At 35.1% G+C, this 21336-nt stretch overlaps 1 protein-coding gene across 5 annotated transcripts in view; it reads left to right on the top strand.

Annotated features, from left to right (window-relative positions):
- myo5aa (myosin VAa) overlaps positions 1–21336 on the top strand; it is an 83413-nt gene that overhangs the window by 30121 nt on the left and 31956 nt on the right. For all 5 annotated transcript variants that reach the window (XM_051134842.1, XM_051134841.1, XM_051134844.1 and 2 more), the window contains exons 7-19: positions 2084–2165; positions 3870–3977; positions 4591–4697; positions 6725–6990; positions 7082–7163; positions 7289–7429; positions 9162–9287; positions 11732–11815; positions 17379–17537; positions 17665–17762; positions 19972–20058; positions 20142–20250; positions 20443–20654. In XM_051134842.1, coding sequence (XP_050990799.1) covers positions 2084–2165; positions 3870–3977; positions 4591–4697; positions 6725–6990; positions 7082–7163; positions 7289–7429; positions 9162–9287; positions 11732–11815; positions 17379–17537; positions 17665–17762; positions 19972–20058; positions 20142–20250; positions 20443–20654 — 1661 coding nt within the window. The remainder of the gene's footprint in view (positions 1–2083; positions 2166–3869; positions 3978–4590; positions 4698–6724; positions 6991–7081; positions 7164–7288; positions 7430–9161; positions 9288–11731; positions 11816–17378; positions 17538–17664; positions 17763–19971; positions 20059–20141; positions 20251–20442; positions 20655–21336) is intronic.

Here is a 21336-nt window from a genome sequence, read left to right as displayed (position 1 = left end):
GTCTGTGCTTGTGAGTCTTCCTAGTGGATTTTAATATGTTCAAAAGGTTTTGTATCTCAGAAACATCTGATTAAAGACAGTGGCCATACAACTTCAAAAGTCATGCCGTAGCTGACTCCAAGCTGGTTCCAAGAAAAAGCACACTAGGTTTGACATCATTAATGATGAGATGTAGGAACAAATGGCATGTGATAGGAACTGGGTATTGACACAAATTTTACAATTTGATTCCAATTTTTGTTGTTGAGTTTGAAAGCTGAGGCTTTGTTTAATATGTAAAGTAGTAAAGCTGGACAGTGATTTATTGTATTGGGAAGCACACTACAAATAACACTTGGTAAAGTTTTGTTTACACATCAACTGCAAGCAGCACAGACTAAAAGATTGATTCTTGGTATTTAAGAATCAATATCGGTTCATCAATATGAGAATGGGTTAAAACTGAGATATCAATATTAGCACGTGGGATCATAGGACCTCAAACTTTGCGTGATGGCTCACTGTAAAAAAACTGTAAAAAAAATTGTTACCTGGCTGCCTTAGAATTTTAAGTTCAGTCAACTCAAAAAAGTAAGCCAACTTGAAATCTTAAGTTGTACTAAGTCACAACTTAAGATATTTGAGTTGATTCAACTTAAAATTTCAAGGCAGCTGGGTAACAAGCCTAGCTTTTAAGTTTAACAAACCACATTTTTTGTTTAGTTCACTTAGTGCAACTTAACATTTCAAGTTGACTAAGCTTATTTGAGTTGACTGAACTTAAAATTTTAAAGGCACCACGTATCAAATTATTTTAAGTTGACTCAGCAAATGTGTGTGTGTGTGTGTGTGTGTGTGTGTGTGTTTTTGTGTGTGTTCTGGCACTGGAAATGTATGTAGCACAAATGAGATTTAAAAGCTACAATGGAAGGTTTTCAGCAAATTCAGTTTTGGTCTGTTTCTTACACAAAACTATTGTATGGTGTCAGTAGACTTGACTGGTGTCAGTAGACAGACTGAATCAGCAATTTTGTAATATGAATTCAGACTAGAAATCGAAAGTGCTTTGAGGAACGACATAAGACTAGTGTACACTAGTGTCAGGAGCAGCAGCCCGTCTGAAGCGCACCGCACTTCCTGCTTATGTCAGCTCTAATTTTAGCTCCTCTCAGAAACCTCAGGGATTTAATTCACAGGGCTATTTTCATTCCTTGAAGGCTCCTGTGTCCTTCTGCAGTTCCAAGACTCCATAGTAAGCTATCAGCTAATATTATTCAGCCTTCTTGGACACCTTCCATTGATTAAATTCACAGATAAGGCACTTCCAGAATGCATTTTGATATTTTGACTTTGTCAGTGTCTATTTTGTGCGTACATGATATACAGGCTATAACGTGGATATATGTGCACAATATTATATATGCGTAATATTTTTTCTTAACCTACTGTCTTCATTATTGTACTGTATGTTTGAATAAATCCACTATTTCAATGTTTATATGTGGTAAAAACTTTTTGGTGCATTACTATCAAATATTGCACTATGTAGAAGTATAGGGAGTGATTTTAGGCGCTGTTTTAGGAATAGTTAAAGACTGATATCCAGAGCTGCCCCTATACTAATCAGTTCTGCATAAATGAGCTCATCTGGCCCAGGTGTGAGAAACAGGGCTGGAATTCAGGGTGTTTTTTCTCCTTCTGGAAGCTTGGAAAGTTAAAACAGGGCAGGAATGAGGATAATGGAGTTAAACATGTCTATTCAGTGTTATGTAACACACTCTTACAGACTGCTGTTGTGCTCAGGGGAATTCCAGATGAGTTAAGTGTGCGTTATTGTGTTTGACTAGAAATGTACTTTATGCAAGTATGCATATGCAGACTTTAGTGCTATTTTGTTAAATAGTTAAAAGATCACAAAAATCTTATTCACTGATCGCCTACAATCTGTTCTGGTATTGCGCCATATTTTTAAATTATGTCATTATGCCTTCTTTTCAGTGTGAATGCTCATTTTTATATGATTTGTATATAATTTATAACAATTTGTTTTGGTTTAGATATATTATTCACAGAATTAGTTGTTCTTGCATCCTGTGTTTTCCAGGCGGATGAGGAGAGGAATTATCACATCTTCTATCAACTCTGTGCGTCTGCTCACCTCCCGGAGTTGAAAGCCCTGAAACTTGGTGAGCCAGACACACAATGCAGCTTTACCCAAAATATATAAGAAAAAGTGCATGTTTAAACCCTACAAAAAAAATATATATAATATAAAAATATATATATATATATATGCATGCATGCAATGTTGAGAAAGCTAAATGGATCACAGAATCCAGTCATAAAAATAGTAAATTACAGAATGTCACAGAATTTGGCAAATATTGTTATAAGTAAAAAATAGGGTTTAACAATTTAAATAATTTAATAGTTTTTTCACACAGAAATTCAAAGGTCTTCATGACAGCATATCAATCAAAATAAAAGTTTGGTTTAACTTGAAGAAGTTGTGAAAAAAAAAAAAAAAATTAAGTATTATAATACTTCTATTAATAATAATAATAATATTAATTCTATTTTTAAATGTGCAGAAGTTTGTTAAAATAAATAAAAAGAATTGGTAATTTTCATTTGACTACATATTAAAAATTGTGAATGTTTTATGCTTTATTTGATTGCCACTGTTTTTTTCGTTAATTAGACATACTTTTACATTGCTAAAACTTAATTTAATAGAATCCTGAAAAATGTAAATGGACACAACAGATTTAGTATGAAACAGAATTGCTAGGGCTCTAGTAAGAATGTGTGTTTGTGGGTAACGTGTCTGATTAGAGTGTGTTCGTGTCGGCACAGCATGGAGAGCGGCTATCAGAGCTGTCCTACTGAGTGACGGGCTGTGCAGCTCTAAATGCACACACATGCTCTGCAAACACACGCACACACACACGCAACCACGTATGAATACTGTAGTTCCACACACACCTCTCCTCATCATCTCCTCTCTGTTTGCTTCACCCACTTGCTCTGAAACACACACACACACACACACACACACAGTGCTGGCTCTGTGCTCTCTCCTGCTGTTTGCCTACTCAGCTGACTTCCTGCTCAGCTGACGCCCCGTTAATGTGAGGGTTTGTGTGCGTGTGTCTCAATAAGGTCTCTGTTGCCAAGCAACAGTGTATCGTTCGTTTAAACTCTGAAGAGAGTTTTGTATTTTAGGGTTTGCCTGTGAATAAAACTTTTTTATTTATGCAGATCTGTGTAGTACTAATGACTAAGTTCCGGTTCATTAATGATTGGGGAGCTTCTTGCTCAATTAAAACTTATTTGATAAGCATAGTGTTTAAGAATTAACTAACTTGTTTTTAGTTATTACATTTTCATTTTGTTTTTTTCAAAAGCATGACAACAGTTCATCTGCACAAAACTATAACAATACTAAATTAAAACATGTGGAAGCATAATTCATTATTTTTTATAAAATACTACTGATAAAATGTCTTGAACTACACATTAACATTTGAAGAACCATTCAGTAACTACACTAATTTAACACTGAGCAGTGTTAATTACAACTTTATGCAACATGATTCATAAGAGTCACCTAAATATATAGTTAAATGGTATAAAATGAGGGTGTTTATAGTTGTATTAGTCGTATAAATTTGTCCATGCAAACTGAGATGATTGAGGTCTGCTAAATACTGCTCTTTGAAAAATAAATGATATCATTATGTTTTAATATCAGCGTAGTTTTAGGTTAATAAATGTTTGGTTTGATGATAATCCAGTCTCTTGGGACAGATCCTTCAGAAGGTCTGCTGTTTGTGTATGAAGTGTATTTGTGTGGTGTAATGAAAGTTTGCGTGTGTGTTTGTCCACAGGAAAGGCCGACGGTTTTCACTACACCAAACAGGGCAGGAACCCAGTGATAGATGGAGTAGATGATGCCAAGGAGATGTCGACCACCAGAAACGCCTTCACGCTGCTAGGTCAGAATGAACGTTCAATGATTTCTCATGCAGTTTGCACAGTTTAATGTGCAAAATAACCAGCTCAGATGAGATGAAGATTAAATGACAGTGTCTAACATCAGATTTGGATTCTGTTCTGTTAATCGGCTTCACTCGTTTTAAATGTATTGTTATTATCTGCACATGGATTTTTAAATGAAATTTACAAGACAAAAAGCGAGGAGTTTTTGCATGTGGGTGGTTGGAGGAGTCAGTCAAGACTGTCGTGACTCAGAGTCTCAGGACGAAGTGTCAGAATTGGCACGAGGCCCCTGATCCAGAATGCACTGCGGTGCACGCTCAGAATAATGTTGATTAGAAACAAATAAATGTCTTTCAATGTCAAAAGTGCCAATAAAATAGTTTAATAATAGTAATAATAATAGTTTAAAATGACTGCCCAATATTTGTAAGATTTTTATTCATATTTTATTATTCTTATTTGGAATCAGCAAAGACATAACTGAGACTCCTCTGTTCCACAGACAGTAGGGCAGTTCATTAGGTTTGAAGCAGTTTCTGTCTAGCTTATAACACTGATTTCTTGATTTTTTTCTTTTTCATTTTGTTAATTTGTTGATGTCTCTCTCAGGTGTAAATGAGTCCTATCAGATGGGCTTGTTTCAGATTCTCGCTTCAATTTTGCACCTGGGGAACGTGGAAGTGAAGGACAGAGATGCGGACAGCAGTATTATTCCAGTGAGTTTTATGTTCACTTTATAGTTAAAGTATATGGACTGACATTTTGGGCCAGTAAGATTTCTCTATGGGCCTTTTTTATTGTTGTGAAAATAGAAACCAAATAACTGAAGAAATGTCTTGATGTGCAGTGGCGCTGTATGCATTTTATGATGAAAACTAATTAAAAAGTAATGTCAAATTTATTTGCTTAGCGCTTTGTGCAATACACATTGTTGCAAAGCAGTTTTACAGAAAATCATGATGTTAATGTTTAAAGATCTTAATGTTTAGCAGATTAGAGCTGGGCAATAATATAATTTACGTTTGCAATAAAACAAGCAATCATGTGGTTATAAGATAAGCTATGTAATGTATAATGCATATGTGGATCAATTTAGACATCCTTATCTATCCAACTCTATATGAAGAGCTGGCTGATAGCATAGTTGTGTTTTGTGACCAAAAAAAGACAGCTGAGATTTGATATAAGCAGATATAATGTACACTAACGCTCAAAAGTTTGGGATCAGTAAGACTTGTAATGTTTTTTAAAGAAGTCTCTTATGCTCATCAGGGCCGCAATTATATGATCAAAAATACAGAAAAAAAACAGTAATGCTGCAAATGTTATTACAATATAAAATAATGTTTTTTATTTTAATATACTTTAAAATTTAATTTATTCCTGTGATGCAAAGCTGAATTTTCATCAGCTGTTGCACCAGTCTTAAGTGTCACATGATCCTTCAGAAATCATTCTTATATGCTGATTTATTATTAGAATTATCAATGTTGGAAACTTTTTTTTTTTTTTTTTCAGGATTCTTTGATGAATAACAAGTTAAAAAGAACAGCATTTATTAATAATGATAAATCTGCGCTTTTACTTTTTATTAATTTAACACATCCTCGTTGAATTTAACCTTTTATTGATCAAAGAATCCTGAGAAAAGAGTATCACAGGTTCCAAAAAAAAAATTGGCACCACAACTGTTTCCAACATTGATAATAAATCAGGATCATGTGACACTGAATACTGAAGTAATGATGCTGAAACTTCAACTTTAATTACAGATATAAATTAAATTTTAATGTATATTAATATAGAAAAAACATTGCTTACATTGTAATAATATTTCACAATTTAGCATTTTTTTCTGTATTTTAATCAAATGAACACAGCCTTGATGAGCATAAAAAACATCTTTAAAAACCATTACAAATCTTACTGATCCCAAACTTTTGAGCAGCAGTGTATATCTGACTTCATATATAGAGCTGTGTGATAAAGTGTGACAGCATTAAAGAGATGTGGTTTATTTAAAGTTTGAATTTAAGTTTTACAATTTGTTACATTTTTACACATACAGGGTCTTTAGCTACGTTTCCATCCAAAGTTGCAAATTTATGCGCAAAATTGGAATATTGCAAAAAACATTTTTCCATCCAATCAAGTCAAAGAGAATTAAATCTTCACTTCCTGATTAAATGGCACTAAATATCAGTAAGACAAATAAGAGAAGCCACTGAATAGAATAATTTTCATATATAATTACTTGTATCCTGGAGTGAGCAGATGAAACACAATACATGCAGTCATTGCTTTCAGAGGTGGATCCTGCTGTTTGGGAACACAGTCATGTAAGACACTTCTGGGACGCAATTATACAGAAATACTTTGACAGACTTTGCTCGGGCATTTAAGAATGACCATGACAACATTTCAGATGCTGTGCATCCAACGAGATTGCTTAGCTGGTTAGTCCAGTCCCATCTCCCATTATTCACATTAACTCTTTTTTTTGCACAAGTCAAAACCCACCTCAAACAAACCTAAAAGCTGTTTTGCGAATTAAGAAATTTTTCTCTTGAAATTTGGCATTTCCATCACTCATTTCTGATGCAATACTTCAAAATGCACGTGCTGTTTTTTCCCAGAGCCTCCAATTTTAACCAATTTTAAAAGTTATTTAGTGTCATTGTGTAGTAATGTGTTGTTTTTTTCTTTCTTTTTCTTTGTTTTTTTCTTTCTTTTTTTTCTCCAGCCAAATAATGGTCACCTGAGTGTGTTTTGTGAATTGATGGGCGTGACATATCAAGACATGTCTCATTGGCTGTGTCATAAGAAGCTGAAGACGGCAACAGAGACGTACATAAAGCCCATCCCCAAACTACAGGCCATAAACGCCCGCGACGCTCTCGCTAAACACATCTACGCCAAACTCTTCAACTGGATCGTGGACCATGTGAACAAAGCGCTGCATTCTACGGTCAAACAGCACTCGTTCATCGGAGTCCTGGACATTTACGGGTGTGTGCTCATCTGCACAGATACACAGCTTTAAGAACCTTCACTTTAGATTTACAGGCGTAATTTGTGATGTGTTGTTTTATTATTCCAGGTTTGAGACTTTTGAAATCAACAGTTTTGAACAGTTCTGTATTAATTATGCCAATGAGAAACTACAGCAACAGTTCAACATGGTAAGACCATCGGAATCACTCCAAATGACACCAGATCTCATCAGTTCATGCTTGATTGTTGATAATTATCCGTTCTGATAGTGAACGGTGATGTATGTCCTGTTCTTCTGTCCTGTCGTGTGCAGCATGTGTTTAAGTTGGAGCAGGAGGAGTATATGAAAGAGCAGATCCCCTGGACTCTCATTGATTTCTATGATAATCAGCCGTGTATCAACCTCATCGAGGCCAAGATGGGCATCCTGGACCTGCTGGATGAAGAGTGCAAGGTACATCTTCACCGTCTTATTGTCTTATTGGTCTTTCACACAGGTACACAAATATGTGACAATTTGCAAATACAAGCTTAACAATCAATGAAATCAAATGTGATGCTTGTAGATATTAGATATTTGTGAAAAAATCTAGTGCGATGTATGTTAAAAACACTTAGTTTAACAAGCCAAACATGAGACTAGCATCATAAAATCATGTAATAACCATGCCTTTGCAATGTTAAATCCAATATTTCTGTCATAATCATGTAATGCTGCTAAACCAGGTATTTAATTGCATGCATAATGATTTACTAGGGGTGGGGGGAAAAAATGTAGTCTTCCTAGCAATTCGCATCGATTCACAAATTTCAGAAGTCGATTTTCTAGTTAATATAATAATAATAATAATAATAGCCTAAGCTTAATAATAATAACATGATGTTGTCAGAAAAAAACAGCAATTAGAGTCGTGTCATTGCATGTCATTTTCTTTCCAAACATTGGGATTCGAGCACATCCCTAATGTGAAGTTTAAAATATTTTTTATTTATTAGAAGATAATAGTTATTAGGAAACACTGATTTCTTGAGTCAGGACTACCCATACTATAGACTGGTGTGTTTTTGCATTAAAACACTGGTGCATTTGATGTTCATTGTGCACAAAAATGTGATGAAAAATTGTGAATCATGATTAAAAATCGAAAAATCATGAATCGATTTTTTTTAATCGAATTGTGACCCCAAAAATCAATTTGAATTGATTCATCAGGTACCTAAAGATTCCCACTCCTATGATTTACCAATCTTTGCAGCTCAATTACTGTATTTTTACTGAAAATTTTATTGAAGTGCTTTAACAGACATGCAAACTTAACATTTCTGCGTTTAAACCCACAAAGTGCTGCAAACATAAGAACCAATCATTTTTTTAAAAATGTGTTTTCTAAAATGTAATTGATTTCTGTGATGCGCAGCTGAATTTTCAGCATCATTACTCCAGTCTTCAGTGTCACATGATCCTTCACAAATCATTCTAATATAATGATTTGCTGCTTAACAAACATTTCTGATTATTAAAATTAAAAGCGTTAAGTAACTTGTTAAATAATTTGTTTAAAATAAAATTTCTTTGCAGGAGTATAAAGTCTTTACTGCTGCTTTTGATCAGTTCTATGCATCCTTGCTAAATGTGACCCTGGATCACAAAACCAGTCACAAAGGTCTTTTTTTTTTTTTTTTAAATTAAGATTTACATATAATCTGAAAGCTGAATAAATAAGCTTTCCATTAATGTATGGTTTGTTAGGACAATATTCGGCTGAGATTTGAAAACCTGGAATCTGAGGGTGCAAAAAAAATAAATAAATCCAAATATTTAGTTTTGATATTTTTACGGTAGGAAATCAACAAAATATTTTCATGGAACATGATCTTTACTTAATATCCTAATGATTTTTGGCATAAAAGACAAAATCAATCATTTTGACCCATACAATGTATTTTGGGCTATTGCTACAAATATACCCGTGATACTTAAGACTGGTTTTGTGCTCCAGGGTCACAAATAAAGTAATAATTCATTTAAATTTAAAAATCAAAATCATACTGAACCCAAACTTTTGAATAGTTCAAACAAACAAACAAACAAATACAGTGTTGTGATTGTAATTGCATAATCATGTATGAGACTATTGTTCTTACTTCATATAGTGTAATCCTCTCTGTCTGTCTCTTTCTCTCAGATGCCGAAGGGTTCTGATGACTCCTGGGCTCAGAAACTCTATAACACTCATTTGAAGACGTGTGCACTTTTTGAAAAACCACGGATGTCCAATAAAGCTTTCATTATTCAGCACTTTGCAGATAAGGTACACACACACACACACACACACCTCACACACTCCAGCTGGTTCAGCATTTCTGATCAACACGCAGTGTGTCATTTCATATATCAATGTCTAAACAAAGACAAATTGTATTTGTGTTCTGTATAACCTAACGAGCTGCCTCCAGGGTTTCCGCAGGTCTCAAAAAAGTCTTAAAAAGTCTTAAATCGCTTTTCCATGAATTAAAGCCTTGAAAATGCTTAAATCAGAGCAGCAAGTCTTAAATTCATATGATCATGGCATTAATTTGCGTGAAGGATTGTTTCCTCATGTGTTTCATTTTAAAGTGAAGCAAAAGCGTAATTTCTGTGCTGCATGGCTTAGGTCGCTCAATATTCATTAAACAAAACGCGGTAGATGGCGGTATGTGCTGCTTCATCTTTCAGGATGAAGAAGAACTTGTCGTTTGGGATTTTTTTTGATAAAAAATAATTTAGTTCAGTTAGAGAACAAATAATACAATTAAAACTGAACGTGGCTGCTCAATGCAGTGTGTACGAATTTAAAAGTGAAAGTAAAATGCGCACAACACTTTACAAGCTACTACGAAGAAAAGAAGGAAAACTCAAGCAAACTAAAAACAAGCAATTGCTTGACACTGAATTGAATTTGAAAGTGAAAGTAAAATGTGCATAGCGCTTTTACCGAAGGAAAGCGAGGAAAAGAGGGAAAACTATGCTTTCTTGAACTATACTATAATACTTTTTTTTTTCTTACATTTTTTTTTAGATGGTCTTAAAAAGGTCTTTAAAAAGTCTTAAATTTACCCTCATAAAACCTGCAGAAACCCTGTTCCTCACACATACTGCATCTAAACTGTGCATAATCATTTGAACATATTAACAGATTAACAGCATTCGCACTGCTTGCATAAGCCACGGCCACTGTGTCCCACTAGACGTGACGCTGAGAGTAATGTAATAGGCGTTGAGCCTATTTTTGCTGTGTGACACAAGTTGAACTTTGCAGGAAAAACTGACAATGCACTTTCAACACAATCTTTTTTGCAATATAGACTTTTATAAAGCAGTATGCAATTTTAAATCAATTTACTCATGCATTAAGTTTCATACACAGTAACGTGCAGACAGACACTTCCTGTTCAGTAAATCTGACTGAATCCAGGCGATTTATGCCGTTTATCTGGGGATCAATTGCCATTTGGATGTACATCTTATGCACTTCATATAAAACAGATTTCACAGTTTTTCAGTTTGTAATGACTCAGTATAATCTCTGTCAGATGGGCCACAGATGTATTGTATGTGAAACAGGCCGAGCATTTTTGGACCTTGAAAGTACACTTCTGTCATAAAGGATGTTCCAGACAATAAATATTAATATGAATGACTTATAAATACTTAATAACTTAATAGAGTATCATTCTGTTATAGCAACATGCTAACTCCAGACTCTTGAGTCAAGTCACTGCATATGTCCTCACATGAGCTCATGACGGCTACAGATCTGTTTTTAGAAACGGTGTTCAGTGTCTGTGAGCAAACGCTGATGGAGAAGGAGGGTGCGGGTAAAACACACATTTAGAGTGTGTGACGGACATTCAGCAAATCAGGGTTTGAGCATCAGCAGGCTAACATACTCAGAGTTCAGCATTACTAAAATACAAAACACTCTAAATAATAATAGAATACACAATATAACATGTAGTTTATACACAGTGTAAAATGTTGTGAGACAGTTTACAAAAGTAAGTAAATAAATATGTTTTGCTAAAAAAATGTATTTGGTTAAGATTAATTAAATTAGGTACATGAATATGACATGAAGTACATTTTTTACAACATATATTTGAGTCAACATGAAATCTAAATTAAGACTTTTTTTTAAATTATTTTATGGCATATGTAACAATATGCGTTAACATTAACCTAGCTTCATAAATTCTGTAAACAATTTTTTTTTTTTTAATATTTCAACTAAAACCATGAAATACTTTCATTACTTGAAATTAAATAACCCTAAACTGAAATAAAATCGCTAAATCATCTAGTTGCCAAATAACATTTCTCATTTTCATTTAGTTTAATTTGATGTACCAAAACAACTAAAACTGAAATAATAATAATAAACTCTATAGATGTATTCATAAACAAAATTTACACATCACAACAAATTTACTAAAAATGTAACAGAAAAACTAAAAATGTAAAAATAAAAACTAAGCATAAAAACTATAATAGTATCTCAATTACACAGAAATAACAGTGAATAAAATCTTATTTTAAAGTGTTACCTAAATCTTACAATCTGAAGACTTAAGAAAGTTGAGAATAGAAGTCAAATGGTTTATTTTCTCTCGGTGTGATTTCACTGCTGTCTAGAGAAAAAACAGCTACGATTCAGATAGTCGTTCATGGGTTTTTCTCTCACACGTCTGTCTGTGTGTGTGTGTGTGTGTGTTTCAGGTGGAGTATCAGTGTGATGGTTTTCTGGAGAAGAATAAAGACACTGTGAACGAGGAGCAGATAAATGTTCTGAAAGCCAGTAAGGTGAGTGAGCCGATTTCCACCAAAACAATATCAAGTTTTTATGCTTTAAAGCCTTGAACTGAGTGAAACTGGCATAAAGCAAAACTAGATGATACAAAAACTAGACCATTCTGTTATACTTAATGATTTCATGCAGCCACATGATTTTCTTCTTTTTATTACAAATATCATGTGTAAACTGATTCAATAAACATATTAACAAGGGCTGCAATGATAGCTTAAAAAATGCACAGGAAAAGTCAAGTTGTATTTGTAAACCCGAAATTGGAAAATTTTAGTAAGGTTGTTGCCTGTATAGTGAGACAAAACCAGCCTTTAGTCTTAGCTCTAGCCAGGGTGTTTTCATCCAAGATTTCTGACCTTAAATGAGGCTTAAAGTCTGAGAAGGTCAATGGAAGGCTGCCATCTGCTGGTCAAGGAGCATTAGTGCAGTCCATTGACATGTGCACAGCTCAGGGAGTGTATCTTCATATTTCTAGTGGCTTGGATCCTTACATATCCCTGTTTCCTGTTTTAGTGAACTACATTTCAGTAGCTTGAGTCACAGTATCTACAGATCAGAGCTGTTTTGAAGCACGGAGCATTAGCGTGACTCAGCAGCTTTAATAAGGCAGGTTCAGACAGTAAGACACTGCATACCTGCTCCTGTTATGAAGTCAGCCTTTGCCTTCAGGGTCAGGGGTGTGTTCTGTGGATTTTTCAGGAAGGTATTCAAACTTATTTGCTAATAGAAACACAGGCAAGGTACGCTGAATGAAAACCTCCATAGATCAGAGCTTCCTGACGTTTAACAGCTTACAGTATGGCCCACACAATGTCTTGCATTGAAGATATCAAATCGTAATACCATAGCATTTTGATATAAACTATTATACTAAATTATTTTAGTATTGATATTTACTATGATTATTTTGATTCTTTGTGTTTGGGGTTTCTGAATGCTCTCTAATGCTTTTTCTCCTCAGCGTGAGGCAGTAAATGTGTGTGGTAAGAGCAAACACATGCTGTACTAATCCAAACTGCCTGGGAATAATGATAATAACGCCTCAAACTGAATTGACAGAATTAGTCTTTACTATTTAGCGAAGTATTATTTAAAAAGTTATTAACAATTCATATCAGTAATAGGCTGGGCTCTCTGGTGCTTATCCAGTCTGTTAGTGGTTAATCCAAATCCTTCCACAGATCACCTGGTTTCCCATATGCATTTTGCTTCACATTCATATCACTGTTCATGACATCTGTTCATATCATCATGTGTTTGTTTGCTTACCATTGATCATGTGCACATTTATATTTATTATGAATTCGAAAATAAGCCAGACACCAGCTAAAAATTGTGAACAATTCTGAAGCATTTCAATGTTTTTTCATCATTAATTTTGTCTGAAAGACACAATTTGACAGAATTTGACATTGCTTCTAATTTCTGAAGGGAGTATGAATCTAATAGAACGACATTCATTCTTACATTGATCAAGAAAGGGGAAATTAGAATAATATTCTGTATTTGTTTCTATACAGTTAACGTGAGTAGACTGGAGCTTCTCTAGTTTCACTCTACGGCTTTGTCCACATAAATCCAGATACATTTGAAAACACTTTTTTGGCTTTTCGACCACACTGACGTTGTGTTTTTGTCCAGCAAAACCTGATCTGGATTAAGATGCTCCCCAAGTGGAAATCGTTTCTTTGTTATTTGTTTTGCTTATAAACATTCAACGTTTCTTATTTATTTGTTTACATAATGTTACTGATTTTCAGTTTTGTATACCTATATAAACTTAGTTATTGTTTTATATTAGACATATAACATGGTGTATTATTTATTTTGTCAATAAAAGGTGTTACGTTATGTTATGTTAATGCCGCTAATTTAAAAGTGAAAGTAAAATGCGCATGGCACTTTTGCAATCTACTTAAAAACCAAAGGAAAGTGAAGAAAAGAGGGAAAACTCAAACAAAGTAAAAACAAGCATTTGCGTGATGCCGAATTGTAGTTAATTTGAAAGTGAAAGTAAAATGTGCACAGCGCTTTTACCAAAAAAAAAAAAAAAGTGAGGAAAGGAGGGAAAACTTAAATGAACTAAAAACAAACAATTGCTAGACATGGATTTGCTGCTATTTTTAAAGTGAAAGTAAAACTTGAACTATAGTTAGAAAACATATTGCTGTATTGTTTCCCCTTCAATTTATTTCCTTAAATGTTCTTTAGTTGGTCTTAAAAAGTTTTAAATTTACCCTCAGAAATCCTGCAGAAACCCTGCATGCTTTAATGTTCAGAAAACACCCTCTACCATTAACACAAGCTTCAACTTCCAGATCAATTATAAAGACAGTTATCGCCCAATTTACTATGTAAGTTCAAGCCCGAGCCAAATTCTGAAAATGCAGATGACAAGGCCAATGTTTGTCATCTTTTCAACGCCATTTGTGCGTGGAGAACAGAGCATACAACACTAGTGACATAGATATGGGAGGGAGAATTCAAACAAAGCGTTTTTGGCAGGTCTGGATCAGCCTTCTCTTTTACACACTAAAGAAAAGGGAAAACATGAAAACTCATCATAACACCCCTTTAATGTTTTCCTTTTCTTTTAGTGTGTAATGTATCTCTTTTTGTGCATATATAAGATCTGCAGAGTTACAAAGCTCGTAGTCTCCCAGAAAGGGGATTTATTCTAACAGAGAACACTTCAGCCCTGCCGTAAATGCATCATTCACAATCCAGATGCTGCGCAAATGTCTACGTCACAGTTTGACATATTAGCATAAAGGATGTTCACGGTCGATCTCTGATGTTTTGTCAGCGAATATGCCATTTTTAAATATATTTGGATTAAGGTGGACATAGCCTTAGAAAACAAGCTAAATCTAGTTTATACAGTTTATACATTAAAAGCCAATATAATATGGTTCAGAGCTGGTGTCTGAGCTGCTTTGCTGTTCTGCTAGTACATTATATACATCTGTCAGATGTATCTGTATTTTCTGCATTTGTTAATTCTGTTTCTATTTTCTCATCATTGTTTCATGTTGTCTATGTGTTGTTTGTGAACATGACAACCTGTACCCCTGCAGAAGGTAAAATTTAGCATATAAAAGCCCTCTCTCTCTCTAAAATCACTGCTGTCCTGCTATACAGAAATTAAGATCGGATGCACGTTGCATTGGATGTGTGTGTGTGTGTATCAGCATGGTCAATCTGTTGCTTTCTGCTGTGCAGGACACAATCTCAGTACTGCATTGACTCTATAGGAAAATAAATCCTGCTTCAGCTCTACAGCCTCCAAACAGCACCCGAACAAACTCAACAGCTCAGACAGCATAAAAAATCTGTTTAGAGTTTCAATGTTTTGACATCAACTAGACCGTTTGTGCTTTTTCGTACTTTTTTAATGTTCATGGAACAGGTTACTTAGAAATGAAGATTTTGTCCTTAAATCTGTATTTAAAATAATTAAATTATTTCCTTCTTTCATCTCAGTAAGTGAAAATGAGTATTTCTCGCAAGATTCAAATGCTCAAGCTTCTGTTTTGGTGTTTACAAATGCATTTCATTACAATTCTAGTATATTCTAGTATATTCATTATTTTAACTTTACAGTAGTAAAATTGTGTTTTAATTTCTTCAGGAGTTAAAACCCCAGTTTTTTATTTTATTTTTGGAAAAATGCAGTTTCTGTAAAAACAGGTTTACAAACAAATCTTATTACAAGTCTAGTGAAATGCTGTAATCATCTGTCCACAAAAAAGTGGGAAATTATGCAGATATGAAAACGCTGAACAACATACAAGTTTAAATCAATCTGATGGAGAAAAAGTAGTGACCAAATATAATTTTTTGGGTGAATTGTTCCTTTGAAAATGCACCAGCCAAAGACATCCATATGTCTTATAGACCAATTATCTGTTTGTAAACATTCGGGATGCACACGCAGCATGGTTGCAGAAAACCCGGGAGAGATAGACTTTACGGCTAGAGAATTACACGGATACGGTACAAAATTATATTTAAAAAGAGTATAGATTATATTGATTAGATGTCATTTTTTAAAATGTTATTCGCAGCTTGACACCGAGCAGTAAGCACTGTTATTCAACAAAATTGACGTTAGATAGTGGGATAGTCTTACAGATCCGAAACAGTGATGTCGTTTTTTTTGTGGGCGGTTCAAGTGGCAGTATATGGAGCCATGGAATAAAAGAATAAAAGGTAAATAAATAAAAATAAATAAAAAAGGTCAATTTGATTTTATATTTCAAAATTCTGACTTTATTTTCACAATTCTGAGATTATATCTCACAACTCTGGAGGAAAAACAACTCGTCATTCTCTCTTTATCCCACACTTCTGGCTTTTTTTTTTTTCCCTCAGAATGAACAAACTCACTAGTTTTGAGATAAAATGAGTTATAAAGTCTGCTATAAATTAGGAGATATAAACTTGCATTTGTGAGAAAAAAAAGTCAGAATTGTGAGATAAAATTAAAAAAATGTTAATAGTAATAGGTTTAAATAATATTTAATGCTGTAACTGTAGGGCTAATACAATACGTCCCTTGAACAGCATATGTGAATATTATGTAGACCTATTGTTTAAATCAAATTTGTGCTTTAAAAGTAGAGTAATCATAGCAGTTTTCATCCATAGTATGTTCGTTTAAACATCTGCGTTTAGCTTCAAATGGCATCTTTGACTACAGTTCTTTAAATATTATTTGCATTCCGATTTTGACATCAAAAGGCACTAAATTTTTTTTTCCCTCTTATTCCATGAATTTTACCCATTTCCCTCCACTGGGTACCAGTGTTTTTCTGCAACCACTATGCGCTTGCAGCTGCAAGTGACGTCACTGTGACATCTACTCAAAATTGGTCTATACACAGACTAAAAAGTGCAGGCAGAACACAGAGTTGGAGTTTGTTTGTTTGCTGTGTGTTGGTCCCATAAGGACTCTTATCTTGCTTAGGCTGCATGCTGCTTAGTACCAGCTCTCGCGTCCCTCAGTACTCAAACTCTTAGCGATCGATGTAAACGAGACCCCGGGGACGTTATCTGAGCACATCTTCATTACTATCCCGCTTTATAAGGGCTTGTCTTGATGTGCATAATTGTTAATAAAGACAAAATTGCTTACTGTTGTTTACTATGTGGTTATTCTGGATTAAAAGTGGTACTTTGAGTGTAAATATTTAGTTCTGGTAACAAAGGCCACAACACATTTCCTCAGTTCTGGGAGTGATACATGCTCCAGAGTCTCATTCCTGAACAAAAGCATGAATGGTAATGTTTAACACAGTTCAGCTGAGAATCGGATTGTAACCACGTGGAGTAAATTCTCTTTTATGGAGTGAATAATTCTGGTCCTTTATGATCCATTATGATTGGCTTAGCTGCATTCAGCGCTGTTGTGTAATACTCCATAAACACACCTGAGACATCATTACATCAGTATTACTATTGTTAAAATTCTTGCTTCATTTATAAGTGCCTCATGTAACAGTTTCTGCACACCCCAAATGGCTTGTATGTTAAGTCTGCCTTGGCTGTAATTCCCAGTTTGACCTGCTGGTGGAGCTGTTCCAGGATGAGGAGAAAGCCACGAGTCCAGCCGGTGCTGCTCCTGCCACTGGAGGACGCACTCGCCTCAGCGTCAAACCAGACAAGAACAAAGCAGGCCAGGCCAGCAAAGAACACAAGAAGACAGTCGGACTGCAGGTGGAAGACTGCTCTCATCTTAACTTGTTTTTACTTTCATTGAATGTCTTTATGAATTGTTTTTTTGGGTTAGGCGCATGAGATGAAACAGTCTAATCTGAATGAATGTTTGTTTCTCTCTCTGTAGTTCCGTAACTCTCTGCAGCTGCTGATGGAGACACTGAATGCGACTACGCCACATTATGTTCGCTGCATCAAACCCAACGATTACAAATATGCCTTCACGTCAGTTCTTCTTCTGCTACCACTTGTTTTTTTACCCTGAGCATACGCGTGCTGTCGTCATAAACTGAGATTCTCAATTTGTCAATTTTCTATATGCAAAATAGAATGGCAGTTAGAATGACTATAGAATAACAATGTCTTATTATTAACAGAAATATAATTATATTTTATAAATATATTTGTGATCAGATATTGAAATGTACCTCTGCTAGTCTACTAGTGATAAAAAGTAGAATCACTTAGCAACATCAGCATTGCACATTTGCATAATTCCCGCCTACTGACTGCTTAGAGTCATAGCAAATAAACATTGTATAAACTTTCAACATGATAGTTACAGACATAGTTAACACACTGGGTCAACTGACCAATCACAACACACTTGTCTTTTCAGAAAGGCAGGCTTTTAAGAGACAAGAACTCAAACAGAGCGTATTAGACAGAAGACAAAATAAGGTGCTTTTTTGTTTTTTTAAATAATGTAAAGGTCTTCTAGCAGACCCCCAAAATATGAGTACTTTAAAAGACCATTTTCATGCACTGTGAACAGTACTTCAAATGAAGCACACACAAAAAACTCTTACAGAGCAGGTCATATGGTATTTTGAAGTGTCCTAGTATTAGAGTCCTCTACAACAGGTTTAAATGCATCTAAGGTCAGACAACTTTTTAATTTTCTTAGAATATACAGTTATACACAGAGTCATTTCTCAGTGATTTCAAAACGATTCGTTCGATCAGTTCTGAGCGTAATGTTTGTAAACTCCCTTCCATAAGCCTTCTCTGCTCTGATTGGTCAGCTGGCCAACCCTGTTGTGATTGGCACAGAGAAGAGCACTTGAACAAGTTGGCGAGCTCTACAATCTGTGTTGCCAAGTCCACAATTATTTTTGATGACCAAGGGTAGGAGCAACCCCAATAATGTCATATTTAGTCCCTGGAATGTGAATTTACCAGGGGAACCCTGACAAAAAGCGTGTATTTAACACGCCGGAATGGGTTTTGTCACGGGGGACCCCCCTGAAAATGCGATTGTTTAGGGCTAGTTTTGAGTAGCAATTGAGTGGGTTTTGTTGTGAAAACCTGGCAACCCTGTCTACCATTGACTAAGAATGTACCTTTACATAAAACAATAATACAGTGCTCCAGTCTGTTTTTAAAATAATGACATAAAAACATTTTGTTTAACACTTACACTAGCGTGCCCACAGCTAAAGATTAACTGCTAAACTGTATTAGAAAATATAAGTATTAGAACAACGACATTAATCAACACATTCTTAGGAAATAGTGGGTTCATGGTGAATTATCAGAACTATTTCAGTAAGACAGTAATATTGTGGTTTACCTGGAAACCTAAAGCTGCACTAGGTATACATCACAATTTTTTTTTATTTTGAGCACTCAGTTGAAAATGTACACATATCAACATATCGATCGTATTTACAGGTTGTGGTTTGGAAATGCTTGTCAGTCCAAATAAAGAAGATTAAACGAAGATAAAAACTAAGATTAGAGAAGCAGTTCAAACAAACGGTTTGAATAGTATTGCTGTGGTATCGTGGAAAAAATGAATTTGAACCACTGATTCTTCACATCATCATCTTTCGGCAACGAAAACAAAACAAACTCGCTTTCACAGCGCAGAACACAGTGTCTTCTCGACATGATGAAAACACACAAACTAGTGGACAGGGTTGCCAGGTTTTCACAACAAAACACTTTGCTGGTCAATTGCTACTCAAATGAAATTTTTTAAAAAAGTAAAATCATTCCAGGGGCTAAATAATACGTTATTGGGGTCGCTTCAACCATGAAAAACCAGTAGCCCAATTCCGCAGGAAAACCACAAACTTGGTAACACTGCTCGCCTAAGTGTTTGTGGGCAGGCCAGACTGTTCAGATTTCACGGTTAGGGGATTATGCTAATATGTTACCTAGTGATGTAGATCCATAACAGGCAGAAGATTCGAAAATACGATGACTCGCTTAGGCAGCTCCTAGTCGACTCTATCTTTATTTATCATGTACTTTTTTGATTAACAACTTTGCAGACTGTTACATTGAAGGATAGCTACATTACAAACTGCAAAAAACATATTTTTTAAAAATCAATATAACCAGTTTTTTAATTCTCACAGTTGAGTGAGCTGCTAAGCTGTGGAAGCACAGCATTGCTGGACTGATATCTGATGTCTGTGATTACCAGGTTCGACCCCAAGAGGGCAGTGCAGCAGCTGCGCGCATGTGGAGTTTTGGAAACGATCCGCATCTCTGCAGCTGGTTTCCCATCCAGGTACAGTGAAGATCTACACGTTACCATACTGCACTCCCTTTTGTCAAACAATCCCTGACTGTATGTTTGTGTTTGCTTGTCAGGTGGACGTATCAGGAGTTCTTTAGCAGGTATCGTGTCCTGATGAAACAAAAAGATGTTCTGACAGATAAGAAGATGACCTGTAAGAATGTTCTGGAGAAACTGGTGCAGGTACAAGAAGCCAGTTCAGTCACTTCATAAAACCACACTGACACTCTGTGTGGACTTACAGGTGCAAAGGGCGTAACATAATAGGCTCTTAAAACTGAAACTATTCACATGGCAGTAAAGACATGAAAGTACAGCTGGACTGATACATAATGTTAAATGAATTCTTTCTTCACTTTTTTGTCCTCCCAATAGGATCCAGATAAGTACCAGTTTGGCAAGACCAAGATCTTTTTCCGTGCAGGCCAGGTTGCGTACCTGGAGAAACTGCGTGCAGATAAGCTGCGTGCCGCCTGCATCCGCATCCAGAAGACTATCCGCTGCTGGCTGGCGCACAAGAAGTACCTGCGCATGAAACATGCTGCCACAACCATCCAGAGATACGTCCGTGGATACCAGGCCCGCTGGTGAGGGGGAGTGGCCTAATCCAACAGTGGGCGGGGCCAGACTGAAGTTATAAAAAACTGAATAATTTAACATAAGATTACAGCGAGTGACAGTACACGCCCACTTTTTTCCACAGAGTTGGGTCCAGGAGTTTTTTTTCAATAGAGATTTTAAAAAAAAAGTTTAAAGTGTTATAAGCTCTGAACCAAACCAAACAGCTACTTTGTGAATCACAATGTTATAAACTTAGGAATTTGATACAAAAAAAGTGTTTGAAAACTAGACTAAAAGACAAAGGTACAAGACTGTGTATCTAATTGCTTTAATTAGGGAAAGAAATAACTCTGACCCTAACCCTAACAATTCCAATAATCATTTTGAATGAAATACGAAATCTAAAAAAAAACAATATAGAAGTATAAAACTATTGATTTAAAGATTGCAAAATATGCATATATTTACAAATATTAAAGTAGTTTGAAGGCATAGAGAGACTTGAAGTGGGTGTTTGCTTTAGAGATCTTTTGGTGTGATTTGCTCCTGCATCACTTTAAATAATAGAATTTTCTTGGGTAATGTAGGGTTTTTATTTATTTATTTATCGATTTATTTTAACCAGAAATTGCACTGTTAGACGTGACATGACAGAAAAACAAGTTACAATAATGCGATCAAAAGCATATACTTTGTTAACAACCTTGC

Source organism: Labeo rohita, chromosome 18 (genome assembly GCF_022985175.1).
Source record: "Labeo rohita strain BAU-BD-2019 chromosome 18, IGBB_LRoh.1.0, whole genome shotgun sequence".
Taxonomy (NCBI): domain Eukaryota; kingdom Metazoa; phylum Chordata; class Actinopteri; order Cypriniformes; family Cyprinidae; genus Labeo; species Labeo rohita.
This window is presented reverse-complemented; position numbering and strand designations above follow the sequence as displayed.